The sequence below is a fragment of the Ambystoma mexicanum genome, chromosome 3p (assembly GCF_040938575.1).
Source record: "Ambystoma mexicanum isolate Mex_15411 chromosome 3p, UKY_AmexF1_1, whole genome shotgun sequence".
Taxonomy (NCBI): domain Eukaryota; kingdom Metazoa; phylum Chordata; class Amphibia; order Caudata; family Ambystomatidae; genus Ambystoma; species Ambystoma mexicanum.
Genome location: NC_090925.1, coordinates 412,135,911 through 412,154,218, shown reverse-complemented (window position 1 = coordinate 412,154,218; position 18,308 = coordinate 412,135,911). Strand labels below are relative to the sequence as shown.

The following is an 18,308-nucleotide window of genomic DNA, read 5'->3' as shown; positions in this document are numbered from 1 at the left end:
CACGGGATCCCGATCACACGCTAAGAAACCTATCTCTGGTATTAAGCACATTATAAAGAACAATTATTAAAAGAGCAATTATTAATAAAGTGTGGCCGCAACAGTAACGTTTTTGGTAGGATCACCCTTGGATTTCGATAGAAATACTTCCAAAATGGATCTGAACTTCTTGACGTGGGGCCTAATGGAAACTAGAAATTGTGGGCACATGGGCATAATGTGAACATGCAATGATGCGCTAAGTGGCACACAAGAAACTGGCCAAGATTTGGCAACAGGCTATAATGGAAACTGCCAATGATCTGCTAAGTGTGCATGGGGTCATTTGATAACTTGTCATAGTTCAAACTGGTAAAGATTTGCTATATATATAAACAGCGAGCACAATCTTCAATTGTCAAAATATTTGGTAGTTTATAGTTGCATTGCAACTTTGATGACTTATACAGGGAACCACGTTGAATTTACAGGCTCCACCCCCACTCCTAGAACGGTATCTCCTTAAGGCTGTTGCATTACAGTTTCAGAGATGAGACGCATTCAAAAGACTCTTAACATATTATTTAATAATTATAATAGAACAGTGGTAGAAAAATCTTTGAATGTCGGTAAATATGCGAAAATAAATACTTACAAGTCAACGTAAATGTAATACACTGGCTTTTCCTTTACGTAAAATAAAACATTCTCTGGAGAAATAGTTATCAAATATATATCTAAATATACATATACGCACACGCTTACGCATTTTAAATATGAATGAGAACACAGACCTATCCGTTTCAGCCATACATTCTTTCCTCTATCATCTTGCAATTGCTCATTGGCTACACAGAATACAGTTTAAGCCAATCATCTCCTTCAGCTTGCAGAATTCCATCCATTCTTACATTGTTTCAGGATTCAGTGATCCGGATGCATTTACTAAATTCCACAAAGGGAGGTGATGCAAGGGTGCAGTTCTTGTGTTTCCCTTCATTTCGTTAACACATATCCTTATAGGAACTCCCTGAACCGAGTCAGAGGTGTTTGGAAATTGATCAATGCAGGCGATTTCACAAGGGAAGGCTAGTACGCCATTGGCCCCAGTTACACAGCACCATATAGCCTATGATGTAGACACACTTAAACAATCCTCGTAAGTAGTGGAGATGCCATGCTAATGGCATCCACTCAACTCTAACTCTTCTGGGCCTCCGTGCATCTCCTGAGTAGGCAATTCAAGTACCCAGACTAGATCAGCCGCAACGCACTAGTAAGTAAACCTGGGCATTTATCTGCTTCCTGGGGCTGGAAAAGTTTGAGTTACTATTAACTTCTTTTCATAGAATGATTAATAAGTCTCTCTTTGATCTAAAAGTCACAACTGCTTGATTCTGTTCTCCAGTTCCAGAAGTTCACTCTCTATTTCATACGGGAGGTCAGAGTTCACTTGTTCATCGAAGTATTTCTTGATGTCTTCCACCTCATCCTCCCAGAACTCTCTGGACAGGTGGAACAGCTCTGCCATGTTGACGTCCCCCAGTCCCTTTAAGTTGAGGTCTCTTGCAGTTGGTACATAGCCAATGGGAGTGTGCTTTGCACACTCTTCACCGTTGATCCTTCTGAACATCCACTCCAGCACGCGGGAGTTCTCCCCATAGCCGGGCCAGAGGAAGTTGCCTTCAGCATCTTTGCGGAACCAGTTGACATGGAAGATCTTGGGCATTTTGGCAGCGGGGAAGTGCTCCATGCTCAGCCAATGGGCCAGGTAGCGACCAAAGTTGTAGCCGAAGAAAGGCCTCATGGCAAAAGGATCATGCATGATAACTTTGCCTGCAAATAGAGAAACATGGGCTAACAAGTCAATTTTATTATTTAAGTTTTAAAGGTTTACTCTGATGTCTGCTAACTTGTTTAGTAAAGATTTTCCTTCAAAGAAAAGGATACCACAAGGCAGACCAGCTTGGCTAAAATGGACACCCTAATGAGGACATTGAGGTATGTGTAAAGAATGGTAGGGCTGGGGAAAGGTAAGTTGCATATCAGGGCGTTTTTTTCACTGATGCTATGTGCCGCTGTCACATCGGAGAGCTACTCTGGTATATTTCATAGCGTGCACTTGAATCCTGACTTACCTTTGTGCTCTGCAGCTGCTGTGGATTCAGACCTCATGGCGGCCCCTACAAACACCCCGTGCTTCCAGTTCAGAGCTTCATACACCAGAGGGACACCTGCAAATCACAAGAGAGTACGTTCAGAAAGGTTTCAAGTGACGAAATGACTCCATCATATTGCCTTCCATACAACAAACACTGGATCTGCCGTTTCCATGCCCTGTCTATTATTTCATGCACTGAAATATTACACAGAGAAGCCTTATTCCAAGTCAACATGTCTCCAAAGTAGCTTTGGGCGCTGCCACTGGTAGCTTGAGGGTAATTCCCCTGTTAGTCCAAGGGCACTGCCCCTGGTGAATGGGTACATTTGGTCATGTGACATAACTCTGGATGTGAGGGACAGGCAAGGCCCTTATTTCAGACACAGGGGAAGGGGTAAAATGAAAATTAAAAGGGAGCTCTTCTGTTTTGGATTGGAAGTGGCCAGTCGTTTTTTATGTAGGTAAAAGTCTGATATCTAAAAATGTTGACCGGACCTGCCCCCTACGGAACTGAACATCCTAAATGTCACATTGGGTTGTTGTGGGGCAAAGAAACAGTAGTCAGCCATCTAAGTAGGCCCATTACATGCCTTGATCACTTCACGTAGAGTGGCAAATGTCCATGCTTATGAACTACCAACATCAATGGGTCCTGGTTACAGGGATGCAAGGGTGCCATTAGGTCGACAGTGTTAAGGAGATACAGGGTTCCCTCTGAAAACTTAATCGGGAATTCAGCGGGCAGCACAATCAAAGATACAGTCGGAGCAAAGGGGTCTGTAGCTTGTTAGCAGAAAGCCTAGACAGCCTGCGACTGGCACAGAACTCAGATCTTGGTGTTTCTGGGACGTCTTGTGAGCCTTATCTTAGCAGAGCTACTAAGAGGGAGCCGAGAGAGCTGTGTTGGCTTAGTTCTTCTGAGTAGTGGAAGAAAGTGGGGAGAGATAGAGGTATTTCATTTCCTGATTGAAAGATTGTAGCACAGGAATCTTTCATACTGCACTGAAGGTGTGGTTCTAGAGATGGGAGAAAAGACTTGTCAGGAGACTGAGGGAGGACCAAGATGGTCAGTGGACATTCACCTTCACATAACCATTGTGAATGCAGGAAGCCACCTTACAGCGTGTGCTCCTGGCAGAGTGGCCTGCTGAGACATTTCATGATTTCACTTCCAGCCAGTGCCTCTGAAGGACCAGCCTGACCTGTGAGAGACTGCCTCAGACCGAGCTGTCTGTTGGGCTGTTTCACCGTCTCTGGATTTCCTTATCAGCCCCTGCATCTCTAGGCAGGTCAGTGGGCGATCATTGTACTTGTATTTGGGTGTTGATATAGCACAACCTTAGCTAGGAAGCAACAGAGCACTGCACATGTCGCTGCGGGTAACATATGGCGCAAGAGGTGTGAGACACAATATGAGGCATAGTATTTTCCAACCATTGTGGGGGGATAAGTTGTGGGAAGTGATGCAGGATGTAGAATCATAGTGTAAGATCAAAGAAAGAGATGGAGACAGATCAAGCACTACCTTTATCCCAATGCTCCTACTGAGCCCGCAGTACTCATGAACACATTCTACTTGCAAATGCTACTCATTTCGGAGTGAGTGTTGACATTTGTAGGCAGGAAATCAGTGCTCTCGAATATTAAAGAGTTGGCAAGATCTGTGGCACATTAATTTTATGGTTCATGCTCTCTTGGAATATTCACATTTAATGCATGATTACATAATTACTATGTGTATGTTAATTGCAGAAAAAGCATGCATTGTTTGGGTCTCTTCATATTTTTCATTACTGTTACCTTTGGGTCTTCGTCCTCCAAATATGATGCCCCCTATGGGTACGCCTTCTGGAGATTCCCATGCTGGGTCAATGATGGGGCACTGGCTGGCAGGAGTGCAAAACCTGGAATTGGGGTGGGCACAAGGCTCATCTGAGAGGGAGGATAAGGGAAGGTGTAAGAACGGCTGATAATAAACAGTAGACTGAAAAGAGTGAGCAGACCATGGCAAGAATGATCTACTATCGCAGCACGCGCCACCTTACCACTATCCTCGGTCCATTCCTTGTTCTTCCATGAAGTCAGGGTCTCCCCAGGTTCCAGGGTCTCCCCGATACCCTCCCAGTAGATGCCACCATCACTAGTCTCCCCAACATTGGTGAAGATTGTGTTCCTCTCGATCGTCTTCATGGCGTTGGGGTTTGTCTTGATTGACGTGCCAGGAGCAACCCCAAAAAATCCATTCTCTGGATTAATCGCCCTAAGGTTTCCTGCAACACAATACCATGAGGGATCAGAAAAGAAATAAAGACTTGCACTGGGTGTGGTGATTTATCCTAAGACCATTCCACTAACATAAGCTACAGCCTTCAATATAGACCAGTTACCTTTATCATCAAACTTCATCCAGGCAATGTCGTCTCCCACGCACTCGATTTTCCACCCGGGCAAAGATGGGTTCATCATGGCCAGGTTGGTTTTCCCGCAGGCACTGGGGAAAGCGGCTGCAAAATACTTCTTCTCACCCTGAGGATTTGTGATGCCCAATATCTGTCATAACAAAAAGAGATGTTTGTTTGCTGTGAAGTGGCCAGTGTTTTATTACAGCAACAGAAAAATTATTTCTGTAGTAGCCTCTTGTCAAAAAAGGAACAGAGCATCTGTGTCAAACTGTCCAGTGAATTGACAAAGAACTGTTAAATAATAGATTTCTATATTCTCCATATCCAACATTGGAATTATTATAGGGCAATGATGTTTGATTTTAGAAATGATCCTTAAAAAGTTACAGCCACATTCAACACATATATGTGGATCTCCCTAGTACTCCCCACTTATTTCCCGAAACACATGGTGTTCGTCAGTAAGTCTAGTTGGGCACAGTCTTAAATGTGTGTACATTTCAAGTGGTGCTTCACAGGGCACGGTCAAGTGCCCTCTACATGCCTGGTACCACCGCATTTACCTTTTCCTGTATATCCCCCTCCAAACATATCTTATTTCCTGTCCTTTTTCATGCCCTCCCTACTCCTTGCATATGCATTTTCTGTTACCCTTCCCTCCCAAAGTTCTACATCCTGTGCGTTCAATTCCCTGCATGCTCATTTCCTGATCAGCTCCACTCCCACACATTCTATTTCCTGTGCCCCCATATTCTGAATACCCATTTCCTGTTCTGCTTCCCTGCCATGCGTTCTATTTCCTGTACTCTCTATTGCCAGGGTCCCCATTTTCTGTTCTGTGCCCCTCTGTTTCCCCTTCTACTGATTTTCTGCCCCCACCAAGCGACTGCATATCAAGCTCTAATAGTACGTGTTAGGCCGTGTTAACCTCTTCTACTTTCCTAGATATCTAAATATCCCCTACACATCTCAAATGATGGAAAAGAAAACATTGACATTTGGTGAGGGGGGATAGCTCAGGGGCAACACGTTTGTCTTGGAAGCAAAACAACGCAGTGCAACACAGGTTTGAATCCTGGTCCCGTGCTTAGAACCCAATCTCTGGTATTAAGCGCGTTATAAAAGAACAATTATGATGATATGCTTTAAAATTTATTGGTGTTTCCAATCTGCATGGCTCACTATTCGTTTTGTATTGCTAAAGTAATGTTTTACCAGCATGTGTTCGGCCAGCCATCCCTCTTCCTTGGCAATTCTGCTGGCAATCCTCAGAGCAAAGCACTTTTTCCCCAGCAAGGAGTTTCCACCATAGCCGCTGCCAAAGGACACAATCTCTTTGCGGTCAGGAATGTGGGCGATGAGCGTCAGGTCAGGGTTGCACGGCCAGCTGTTCACCAAGGGTTCTGTGAACACAAACTAAATGCATTACTGCTGAGACTGCACTCATTGACATGGGCAAGCGTGGCTACAAGAGGAGAGGAAGAGCTACCCAGCTCCGCCGTTAACATACTTTCCAGCGGTAAGGGGCAGCCGACTGAATGGAGACATTTCACAAACTCGCCGCTCCCGCGGGATCGCAAGACCTCCGTGCCCATGCGCGTCATGATCCTCATGCTGGCCACGACATAGGGAGAATCTGTGAGCTCAATCCCGATCTTGGAGAGTGGGGATCCAATGGGTCCCATGCTGAAGGGGATGACGTACATGGTGCGACCTACAAAACAAAGGATTTCAAATGAAGGAAATTTGGCATTGAGAAAACTCAATGAAAACATGAATTTAACTTTAACAGACATAATACTTTCAAGTCTCATTGTGAGGGTCCATTCATCCTGAACATCCATGGCTCGAAGAGAGGAGCAGCTTGTCACCAGGAAAAACCCGACTTTCTCTAAGTGTGTATATATAGCCCTGTAGATTCATCAACCTCTCTAGTCCATTTAAGACATTACGTAGAAGATGACCGGCATCTACACATTGGGCATCATTACAAGTCTGCTGGTCCACAAATAAGGGTGCCGGTAGCAACGTACCGGCACCCTTTCCAGACCAGCAGATTACAACTCTGCTTTCCAGGGCCACTGTGCTAGGCAGGTCTGACCTGCCGGGCACAACTGCCCTGGAAAGCAGAGTTGTCATGGAAGCCCCAGCACCGTTAGCAATGGTGCCAGTGCTTCAGAGTCCCCTTTCCCGTGGAGTCCTATGGGACTCCACGGGATCAGGGACATACCAAATTCGTCACCTGACTTCCCGCTCCGCCGGGGCTTGTAATGTCCCAGTGGCATCGGGAGGTCAGGCGGCAGCTTCGGTGTTACCAGGATGGCGGCAACCCGCCAGTAGTACCGGCAGGTTACTGCCGTCCTCGCGATGAGGCCTATTGCCTATCCATAACCATGCAAAATATCCGCCACCAACCTATCAATCACACAACGTCATGATTAATTTACCCCACTTATCATTAGTTCTTTTGGCAGATATATCACTCATGCATGTCCATTGAGAGAGGTACACTTAAGCACACACGTAGTCTTGCTCACAATCCTTATCTGACCCCCATAGTTACATCTTACATTCCCAATATTATTTTGCATCTAATCTAAATGTCCTAGCCGTTGGTTGTGCGAAACACAGTTAGTCTTTCTCTAATTTTTGATGAGATGTTGGGATGCTGACCTGGCTTAGACTTAAAATCTCATTTGTTTTGCAAGGTGTAGAGATATAGAGTACATGATAATGCATGGTGCCTTGATCATCATGTGTAGGTTCGAAACGCAGGCAACTGGGGAGCAATCAAGGGCATGTTGACATCTTTTAAACTCCCCTTTTGAGCTTCACTCTTGGGGTCTGTGTGACTGTCGGCCTCAATGAAAACAGCGATAGACTAGCACAGGCCCATTGATATCAAGGGATCAGGTGATTAAAGCAAACATGTCCCAGGAAGTCAAAGATCTTCACCAGCGGAAAATGGGACTGAGCCGATAGACCAACTAAGAACACAACAGTTGACTTTGGTGGCAGTCGCTGGGAACATGCCTTTCCCAAACCTTTTCTTAGCCCTTACCTTTCATGCATCCAGGAAACCTGGCTTTAAATGCCTTATTGAAGTCCCCCTCCGACATCCAGCGACCGAGCTGACTGGTTCCAGTTTTGCATCTCGGGACGGTATCCCTTTGCTCTTGAGTAATGATCACGGTCCTGCTTTCTATCCGTGCCACATCCCGGGGGTCAGTCAGAGCCAACCAGCTATCGAGAGGTGAAATTAAGGAGATTGTGTCAGCACACTAGAACAAATACTGTGCGATTGCCAAGCCAGAATTCAAGCCAGAATTGCTATCAGACAGGGCTATCAGACACAAGTGTACCACAGAGCGTGCCAGGGTGTTCTGTGAAATGTGATTGTATTACAGAAGAATTGAAAGTTCATGCAATTGGAAGCCCTGTCCATACAGTTCAGTGCTGCAATGTCTTTAAGGAAGCTTTATCGCTTCCCCTTTTTAATCCTCTCACGGTTTCTGACGTATCATTATAACTTCTATTGCCTTGAATGGACACCTCTGCAAGGTCTCAGAGCCACCTCAACACTGAATAACATACTCAAGTAAACAGGCACATTTCCAAAGAGTGCAAATGTGCAAAGAGAGCATGTCCATCACTTACCAGTTCTCATACTTGCTCAGCCTCTTGACCATGCCTTGCTCCTCCATAAATTCTAGGATCCTGTCGTTCTCCTCTTCAGACCCGTCACAGATGTGGATGTTCTCAGGCTGGCACACCTTGGCGTTGCCCACAACAAAGGCCCTCACTTCCGGGCTCAAGCTGTTCAGGTCTCCCTGGACCATCTTGCCTGTGATCTTCATCTCGGTCTGCTGCAGGGGGGGCATTTTAGCAGGGGTGGAAGATGCTCTCAGTGATTGGACAGGAGCAAAGCAACCTGGAATTCAAGAGTTCAGACACTCAGAAAATGTAACAATGCGCCACATTTCGGTTTCTGTTATGATAATGCACTGTATAACCTCTCATTGAATGACGATGAGACAATCGTTAAAGGCACATCTTTTATTAAAGTTAGAAAATATGTGATTCTTGTGAAAGCATGTGTCCCAGTAATTGGGCTCCTGGTACCGGTAGGGCTGGCCTTCATAAAGCACACAGGACAAATGTCATCAAACTCACCCTCAGTGTTAAAGCCTGGAGTACTCACTGATCCTGAATTCTGCATGACTCAGGATCCCATTGGGTCCTACAGGTGGAGCGCTGCACCTTAAGAGCCTTTCCAGGCTCATCACCATCTCCACACAATTTTGCTTCCTCTAATTCTACTACTTTTTCCAAGGTGCTAGAAACATCCATCGCTGTAAAATGCTCATACCAGGAGTATTCTTATTGTCCCCTTTCTGTATCAGGTTTGTGTCTGATCCACTCCCAACAAGCACCGCTACTTATACCACCATATTCCCTTTATCTCAATTCTATCACACCTTCTTGAAGTGATAGTTCTGTGTGTCCCATCGTATTCCTGCTTCTCTCAGCCCCAGCCACACTTGTGACCGTGTTTCCTTTCTTTTTTCCTCCACAGGCAATGAGATGGTGTTATTTATTTATTTATTGTGCATTTGTTAGGCGCTTATATAGTTAGTCACTTCTTTTTCAAAGTGACCACAGGGCAACAGGGAGGGAACATGGGCTTTAAAAGAATAATACAGTGGAGGATAAAGACGAACCTTCTCTGCCATGTGAGTATTCAGAACGTGCAAGTGCAGCGAGAAGAGGGGCAGTGGAAGTGGGGGTGGTAGGTGCTGGAATGTCCACGCTCGTGTGTGAACACCAGATGAAGTGCCTAATATAAAGTGCTATGCAGCCTAGAGCTGTATTGGGTAGATATTGCAAGCCTACAGGACGAAAGCCGGTATGTGCTGAGGCAAGTGCTGCGAGGTAGGCAGAGGCTGAAGCAATTAGGTATGGGAGGACAGGGCCCCGAGGATGCATAAGGGCCCTGGTCACCAATCTCAGCGACTGAGAGATTAGCAGAGGAGGGAAGAAGGGAAGAAAGGAAGGAGGAGCCGAAGAGGAAAGTCTTGAGGACCCTCTGGAATTTGAGGAAGTCCTGCTCAAGACAGAGAGGAAGGGAGAGGTTTTTCCGTAAGAGGGAGCCAACAAAAAAAGGCATCGGCCTCCTGCCTTCTGTTTAGCAAAACGCTTTACACACAGACAGTTGGTGCTGGAGGACTGCAGAGGTCTAGAGGGAGAGTATTTAGTAAGAGAGAGTTGTAGATAGCGTGGTCCCTGCCGCATTGGGTAGATAGTTACCCAGTGCAGGGGCACAACATGCCATTTTCGCGGGCAAGGTGCTGGCACAGTAAGATCACTTAGGTGGTGATTGGTGCAGTAGCAAAGCATTATACCATAACATAAATGTATTAAGATGTTTGTATATCACCACCTGCCACAATGTGGCCATGAATTAAATCATGGTTAAATCTGGCTTCATTGTGATTGGCTGCAATAGTTGCCTTATCGGCCTATGGGTCAATTCATGTAGAATTTGAAGGAAAGAGACCAGAGGAGTCATCTCTGATTGTTGGGTCCCTTTTAACACCAAAGATACCAACACCACAGGAGACACTATATAAGTGTATTGTGAAACACCCCCACAGGAGTAAAATAGATAGAAACGCTCGTGCCCTATTCAAAAGCTGTGTACTGTGATGGAACATTATAAGAGTCATGTGGGTGCTTCAGATTTAGCGTTGCCAGATATGGTATGTGTTATACGTGCAACATTGTTCTTTGACATAAAGAATTCAAGGGATCAATACTACACAATCTGCTTGGTGTGACTCCCTCTGCTGGCAGGGAGAGGACCTACACCATTCACAGCGGCACTGCCAGATTGGCTACCACACGTCAAAGAATGGGGTATTCAGCCCCCTTCTGTGCCACACTGCCCGTAGGTACCCATGCGTCTCGGGGGCACTTTAAGGTCTTCTTTGCCACCCATTTGGTGGTGCATGCTTTTGCCTGCCCTGAAGGGATAGTGCATTAATGTTCGTGGATGTTCAGAAAGTGCTGCGCGCTGCACGCTGCACCTCAGAGCTCCTAGGTGATACCGGAGGATCTACATGGAAGTTCAGCAAGTTTGACGTAACCTTCTATGAAGCATTCCCACCTGAAAACATGATTTCCAAGGATAGAGGCTAGACAGCAGTGCCACCCCTCCCTGCCTCCGGCTTCGGCCCTTTCTATCTCTCCATGTTGTCCCACCCTTGCCAGTGGAATGCCACAGGCGCGCCCTGCGGCACCGTATGGTTTAGAGGCAAACCTGTTGTCTGTGAAACCATGAGATGCAAGTTCTAAACCTGCTTTTCGCAGCTTGGTCTAATTGTGGGATGCAGGGCATTGGCATCCATCTACGTGCCACCACTCCCCTTATCTGCCAGCGCTGGCAGCACCTTCAGTTAGATGCCATTAGTCAGGGTTATATCAAAAATCGGCCTTTCTGTAAATTATCCATTTAAAAGAATTGCTGAGCAAAGGGGACACTTCCATTGCAGCTCAAGACATCTTGCCGTCCCCCCAAAAAGATTAAGCATTTGTATGGCCCATAACCTGCAGCTTTTGTTTAGTCACAGCTGAGTATCTGACACACTGGGAAATAAAATGGCTTGCACCAGATTACCAAGAGTGATGTTTCTAAGCAAACCTAATGCCCTGTTTGCAAACCCTGAGCCTTGTTTTTCAATAACACTCTGAGCATTCACCCAAAACACAAATCCACAGTGATTACTCTTGGGTTCTGTGTATGGATGTAGAAAAGTGCTGAATTTAGGGATTTAAAGTTATTATTATTATTGTTGTTATTATTATTATTATTATTATTATTATTATTATTATTATTATTATTATTATTATTCAGGTATTTATTGAGCGTGGACCTCGCTTTGGAAAGCAATGGAACACTTTACAATCATAGGGGAGAACAAGTTTAGGGAGCAGAGAAACATGGGAGTGGGGATCTAATAACTGGGGAGAGAGGGTAATAGTCAGCAATGGGTCGACAAGTAACAAGGGGAGGAATCAGTGGGGATCAGATCACCCCGTCTCAGGTATGGTGGGGAGTGGACAGTAGGGAGGAGCCATTGCTTGAAGAGGAGGGTCTTGAGCTGTAGAAGCGAGGGGATGGGTCGGATGGGGATTGGGAGGAGGTTCCAGAGTCGTGGGGCATGTACAGATAAGGCCGGTCTTCTGGTGTCTTCCTTTCTGCACCGTCGGGCGTTCAAGTCTGCACATGTTTCGTCCAAATGTCCCCAGTCTTCTTTTTTCGCAATTTTCGGTTTGTGAGGTCTTTCTTGGGTTTTACTCTACGTGCCAAGCCAGGTTTGAGCCCTTTGTTTGTTTTGCCATTGGCGGGCTTCAGCCCTGAAACCCACCTCTGGCTCCAGTGTGTCTGGAACGACAGGATGTGAGGTAGGTTCCCGAAACTCCCCTGTCCTTTGTCTCTAGGAATGCCTAAATGCAACCAGTCCTGATTGGCTGGCTGTCCGTCCATTCCGGACAGCCACCATGCTGTGTGATTGACAGAGTAGGATGTGTATGAAAGGGAGAAACCTGCTTGAAAGGTGAGGGTTTTGAGAATAGATGGGAAATAGATGGATTGGATGGAGTGGATGGAGTTGGTGGAGTGGATGGGGTGGATGGGGTGGATGGGGCATATGGGGTGGATGGGAGGAACGGATAGAGAGAAGGGATGGAACGGATAGAGTGGTCGGATGGAACGGATAGACTGGATGGAACTGATTGAACGGATGAAACAGATGGAACTACGAATGTAAATGTCAACATGCCCCATTTGTGTATCACTGTGTACCCTGCTCTCCTGTTCCCCGTGTTAATGTTATCTATCCGTATCCCCCCCAGTCCCTGTCACTGTAATCCCAGCCCTCTCTGTATATGTACGTGTGTCGCTGTGTTCCCTGACACCCTTTTCACGTGCCTGGCCTCGGGCTCTCTAAAGATAACCATTATATCATGTCACTACACCTACTCTCTACTGTACACCATTATTCAACCAGGACACAGCTATACCCCTGATTAATTATGCCTAGCTGTTCACATACGAATATGACCCCATGAATACCTCATCCCCCTAATAAAACGCAGCTAGCTGAGCACATTCCAGCTAGCTGCTCACATAGACGTTGCTCAGGCCTAACGCAGCCAGAACTGAGTCTGGGTGTCCACCCACCAGACTGCACACATCCAACTGATTTCTTCAGCACCAAACCTATCGCTAGGAAACAGCTATCGTCCGACAACTACACCAGCTGCACACATATCCGTTGCACCCACGCACCATAAAACACTATCTCTCTCTACTGACCTGAACTACGGTTCCCGAGCGTTCAACCTACCAGCGCTTTGAGGTCATACCAATGATATATAAGGCTCTATATAAATGCCAAGCAACATAACATAACATAACATAACAAAACATCTCCTTACTTTTGGTGAATCAGACAAGTTGAACAAGTGGACTTGAAAATGAGGTGCAAAAAGCCTAATAGGGATAGCGTGAGTGCTAATGTTTCCTCAGACAAATAGAAGTGGTCCTCATTAGCTCTCCCTCATATAGACACATGCACGCCTATGGGTTACCAATGAGGGAGCACACATTCACCTTGGGGTGCCTTAGTGGCACAAATAAGACTTCTCATTGGACTGAAAACCTGCTGAACGGAATTATGTATATATTGGAACTCTTGTACCAGTCCTGGCAAAGTTGGCTCCTCCTATCAACCTTTAGGATTTGGCAAAGTGAGCCTAAGTTAATTGGCTAATGGTATTTATCACTTAGTGCCCAGAGACTGGAACATTTGTAGTGTGCACTATATAAATGGTGAAATAATATTTTGCTTATTTAAACCTTGTAGTGTGAGGACCTCCTACCCGGACTTCCAATAAACTAGATTGTGTTTCTGCCTGCAAGCTTTGTTAATCAGATTGGATCTCCAAGTCGGATATGGGGGCCCAGAAACACACACGTATCTACCACATGACCGGTCTAAAACATATTCGGTACTGATAATAGATTATTTCAACATACACTGCATTTTCTGGGCTTATCCTTTAATTCCTTTAAAAAAACAATGAACAAGCTAAACAATAAACCGCAGAAGTCAAATATTAAAGTTTATTCTAAAATAAGGAAACGTTCTAAATAGCAGAATTGTACTTACTTTGCTTCTCTTGAGGTGCAGAGAATAAATCTGCTTTTCAGTATTTTTCGTGTCTCGAATTCTTCAAGGTCTCTATCTGAAGTCTTCCTGGATTCCGAGAGTCTTCCTTGGCTCTCGAAGTCTTGGTTATCTGCAGGTGCTGCGATGCTCTTAAATAGTCCTGGAGGGTTGGAACCCCTGCCCTGCCCCCACAGGTAAGTGGTGGGGGCTCGTCCCTGACGTCATCAGGCGTGGACTCGCCCCCTTGGAACGTGGCCCACAAACAAGTGGAGCCAGAAACGATGTGTCAAAAAATAAAGCCTCAGAGGGCAAGGTTTGATCAGATAATTGATTTACAGAAGCCCAGGTGGAGGATGTGTACAATGTGGAACATTTGTGCAATCCGCTGCCTAGTTGACTTTTGACCTACTTGCCTTCTGATGAAAGTAGGCCCGACTGTCTACGGAGGCCGTGAGAGGATGAACCTGTGCGGTAGGACGTCACTGTCTCTAGGGCTCCCGCAGCAGGTTACAGTGCACATAAAAGAGCAGAACAACAGGCAAAGGCCGGGGGCTCGACCGAGGCCTGTTTACTCGCCTTGGTCACGTTCCCCGTGCACTGGATAAAGTACAGTGTGTGACGGCGGAGAAGAGCAAAGAAAACAGAAAGGCGGCCAGTCAGCGAAATGAGTATGTTCCGTTCAAGCATGTGCATTGTACTACCCTGACTGAAGTTATTGAAGTATTTGTGAATGTTTTCTCCACTCAGTAAATGGAGGCATAAAAGCGAGGCCTAATGCTTTTATGCGTCTATTTAATTCACAGCTCATTTTGGAGCACTGACAAGATGGAGGAAGGACATGGAGGGGAGATAAATTCCTCCTCCATCTCATGGCTGGGCCTCTTTGCACGCCTGCATGAGATTTTCACATGTACAAATGGATTCCTAGGGAATCAGCCTTGGGTTTGTACCTGTTAAGGCCACGTGGATTCCATAGGAATCTATTAGTAAACACCACCTGTAAAGCGCATTTGCAGGCATCATTTACTTTATCATGAGATGGAGTTGAAAATGGAAAGAGTAAAAGCGAGTTCACCTCGATTTTATTCTTTCCTTTTCCACTCTGCCTTGACCAGGTTTAAAATTGCAGGGAGGGCGACCCCCCATGCACGTGAGTGCAAACGTTGGTGGCCCTCTGCATTCAACGTGCAAAATTGCAAGCGTTGGCGGCCCCCTGCATGCAACGTGCAAAAGTGCAAGCGTTGGCGGCCCCCTGCATGCAACGTACTATTATCTTAATGAGGCTCAGTTTATTGCCTATTAATGGGTATAGCTGAAGGTAGGACGCGAATGGCGGATCAGGGGTTAAGTTAAGGCCTTGACCCAAATGGCATTGCACAGTTTTAAGTGGTCAGCAACCCATGCAAACTGTTAATAGTCAGAACACACCCTCATTAATGTTGAGGGCAGGAGCAAGAAATCTGAGATTCTGGTATTTTATTAAAAATCTAAGGGCCTCATTTTAAATGTGGCAGTGACGGAAATTGAGATGTAAATGCGCGGTGTAATGCATGTATATTTGCTTTTCCCACTCTGCCCCATATTAAAGCTTGCACAAGGCAGTGGAGGGGCATCGAGCAGAGATCACATGACTGCAATGCTCACCCCCTGCGTCTGATGTGAACACTTCCTTTTACACCTCCTTGACACTTCACGCAGGCATAAAATGAACGGATTCCTATGGAATCTGCCTCGGTTTTGCAACTGGGTAAAACCACGTGCATTCCTCAGGAATTCATTAGAAGACGTCGCCTTCCAAGCGGACTCGCCGGCAGCGTTTACTTCTGCATGGGATAGAGTGGAAAATTGAAACAATACGTGGGAAGTGGCATTGCCTCGTTTTTACTTTTTCGTGTAGACTCCGCATCGTGGTCCTGTAACATTGCGTGCTGGGACCTGCTGGGAGTTAGCAGGCGGTAATAGGGTAGTGAACACCTAGGTTGGTGCATGTGAAGGATGGCCAAAGATGGGACCGTGGATGTTTATGCTGTAAAATGCAGGTTAGTACAGGACGTGAGCTTGAGCCCAGGAGGGGGTGACGGCACTGGGGTCGAAGTGCAACAAGTAGGAGATGTTTATATTAAGTAGTGTTGTGGGGAAAGAGAAGAGGACACAGTCCAGTAGCAAGAGCTAGGCCTCGGAAGAAGGTGATAAGTGGGTGATCAAACAGGGTGGGAGACAGTTTGGTGCATACAGGGTATGCCAGTAGGTCAAGGGTTCAATGCCAATGAATGGCTAATGAGGATTAGTTTGGGGAGAATGCAAGTAGGAAGTTGTTACGGCACTGAGGGGGGAGGCAGGTGGATATGTGTGGTGGGGCAGGAAAATTCCATCAGTAGAGGGGTTTTTCTGACTGCCGCTCAGATATGGATTTGATTACTTTTAACTGGTTCTAATGCTAGATACCTTTGGTTGACGAAAAGAAGTAAGAACATGGTTAGCATTATTCACTCATGGACAGGTGCCAGGAACTTATTTGTGTGCAGTCCCAGAGGGTGGTGGTTCCACATCAGAAATAAGGGTGATTGTGGAGCCTGTGTCATCAGTGAAGGGGAGACTGAGGTTGGCTTCTTTGGTTTCTTTGGTTTCCTCCAGTGGCAGGCATCACATGACCCTTAGGAGTCACTTCCTAACTTGAGAATTGTGGTGATATATTCATTAGTGCCCATACCATTAATCTAGCAAAATTACTTCAGTGTCAGAATAAGCAGAGCCAGGTGAAAAGCGGCCCAGAAGGAGTATTCAGAAAGTCCCTTGCTACTTTGTTTGTTGCTCATTTTTTCCATTTGAGTTCATAGGCTACTCCTGGCAGAATATGTGGTATTTCTCATCTTTTGTCCCCTGACAGGCTTTCCTGTCGTTTTTTATCCTTCTTTCTAAGCTGTTGAAGCACTTTGTCTCCTTGTTCCTGAGCACCAGTCTGAAGAGACTTTGAACGGTCAAGAGACTTTGGCACAGAAGGCCATGATGTTGAAGTTTTCTACTGACCTGAACTACGGTTGCTAGATAAGCCCAACACTGCACTAAGATCGAGTGTGTCCCCTTTTCCCGTGCTGAAAACCTGGGGAAGAGAAGCCAATGGCTTGAAGATCCTAACATATAATTTGAACACTTTTCTTTTGAATAACATTGTTTCCCACACTATTTGTATTAGAGGTAAGGATTGGCAATAGTTTTGTTTTAGTATAGGCCCTCTTATTTTGAGAAGACACCACTAGCACTGCATTGTTATTATTTGATGGTCGTAGCTTGCTTCCATCTTTAGATTTAGGACTAGACAGGCGTTTTTCAAACCTAATTGAAGTTCAATAAACACCCTTGAACTGTGGTCACTTGTGTCTGTCTTACTGTTGATACCATGCCTTCCTTACATCTACGTCACATAGGCTTTCTGAATCTTTGATTATCCAATTCTTGGCACTTGCAGATGTTTTCTTCTTTGCTTAATCTAAGAGAAATATGTTTTACGTGCATGACTTATCCTCTTGGCTTTCTTTGTGCCTTGCAATTATTCCTTGATGTGACATATTTGACCTCAAACCAAAAGACATTCTTTGTTCCACACTCAAAGCTGTTTTTTCAGCGTCTCCTGAATCTGCAGCCCTTGTCTGTCTCTGAGGTAGCTTGATTGGTTTCAACACGAGTCCGGTGTCAATTTTTTCATCATGTATGCTTTAGTCAAGTTACATTTTCTTCTGCAGCAAGCTTCAATATGTCTCATCTACCTTGCGTTTCTGCATATGTACATTCACCTGCCACCACCAAGATCTATCTGTTCCCTGAGCTGGTTTGAGGATCCAAAGGACCCAAAATGTCCATGCCTATTATCTCGAAAGGCCGCCAAACCACGGGTCGTGGAGTTAAGGGGGCCTTTGTAGCACCACCTGACTTGCCAGATGCTTGACAGGTCGGGCAGGACCAGACAAATTCCTTAACTTTTACACTGAACTGTGGCCAGTAAAAGTTTGCAGACAACCGGTCCTATGTCTTAGGCACTCCTCAAGTGACCCGCTAAAGGAATTTGGTGAGCCAAATCTAAAAGGAACTTTCTGTGGCATGGGGGAATCACCAACCTTCTGGTGCCCTCACCGTCAGAGTCCTTTGGCTCACTGTACAGGAGTCCATCCTCCCAGTACACTTTGAACATTCACTCGGCCTTGCCTTAAGCCTGCTCCTCCACCTGTTTTTGCATACCTGCTAGAGTGGGACACTCTTACTGGGCTTTAAAGAAGTCCGTCTGATCAGGCCCTGCAGCTGATGCAAACACATACAGCTTGGGCAGATCCTTCAGATCTGCACTGACCTGGTACTGCACCTCGGGTACCTGCACTGCGCCAAGCAACTCTAAAGACAGTGAGTCCTCTTCTACCAAAATAAGGTCCACAGTGGCTACTGGCCCCTCTCCTGCAGGAGTAGGTGACTCAGTAGTCTATGGAACTAGACTAAGGGGTACCACCCACGCCGGTCCATCCAACATGCCATCCTGAAGCACTG

General features: G+C 45.8%; 1 protein-coding gene across 1 annotated transcript; it reads right to left on the bottom strand.

Annotated features, from left to right (window-relative positions):
* Positions 1–547: 547 nt before the first annotated feature.
* LOC138580501 (phosphoenolpyruvate carboxykinase, cytosolic [GTP]-like) lies at positions 548–13,922 on the bottom strand. Its single transcript, XM_069651093.1, has 10 exons — positions 13,776–13,922; positions 8,200–8,473; positions 7,604–7,785; positions 6,053–6,256; positions 5,758–5,945; positions 4,528–4,690; positions 4,186–4,410; positions 3,941–4,072; positions 2,118–2,213; positions 548–1,815 (listed from the first exon to the last, which is right to left on the bottom strand). The coding sequence occupies exons 2-10, from the start codon at positions 8,421–8,423 to the stop codon at positions 1,361–1,363; spliced, it is 1,869 nt and encodes a 622-aa protein (XP_069507194.1). The 5' UTR covers positions 8,424–8,473; positions 13,776–13,922; the 3' UTR covers positions 548–1,360.
* Positions 13,923–18,308: the final 4,386 nt, after the last annotated feature.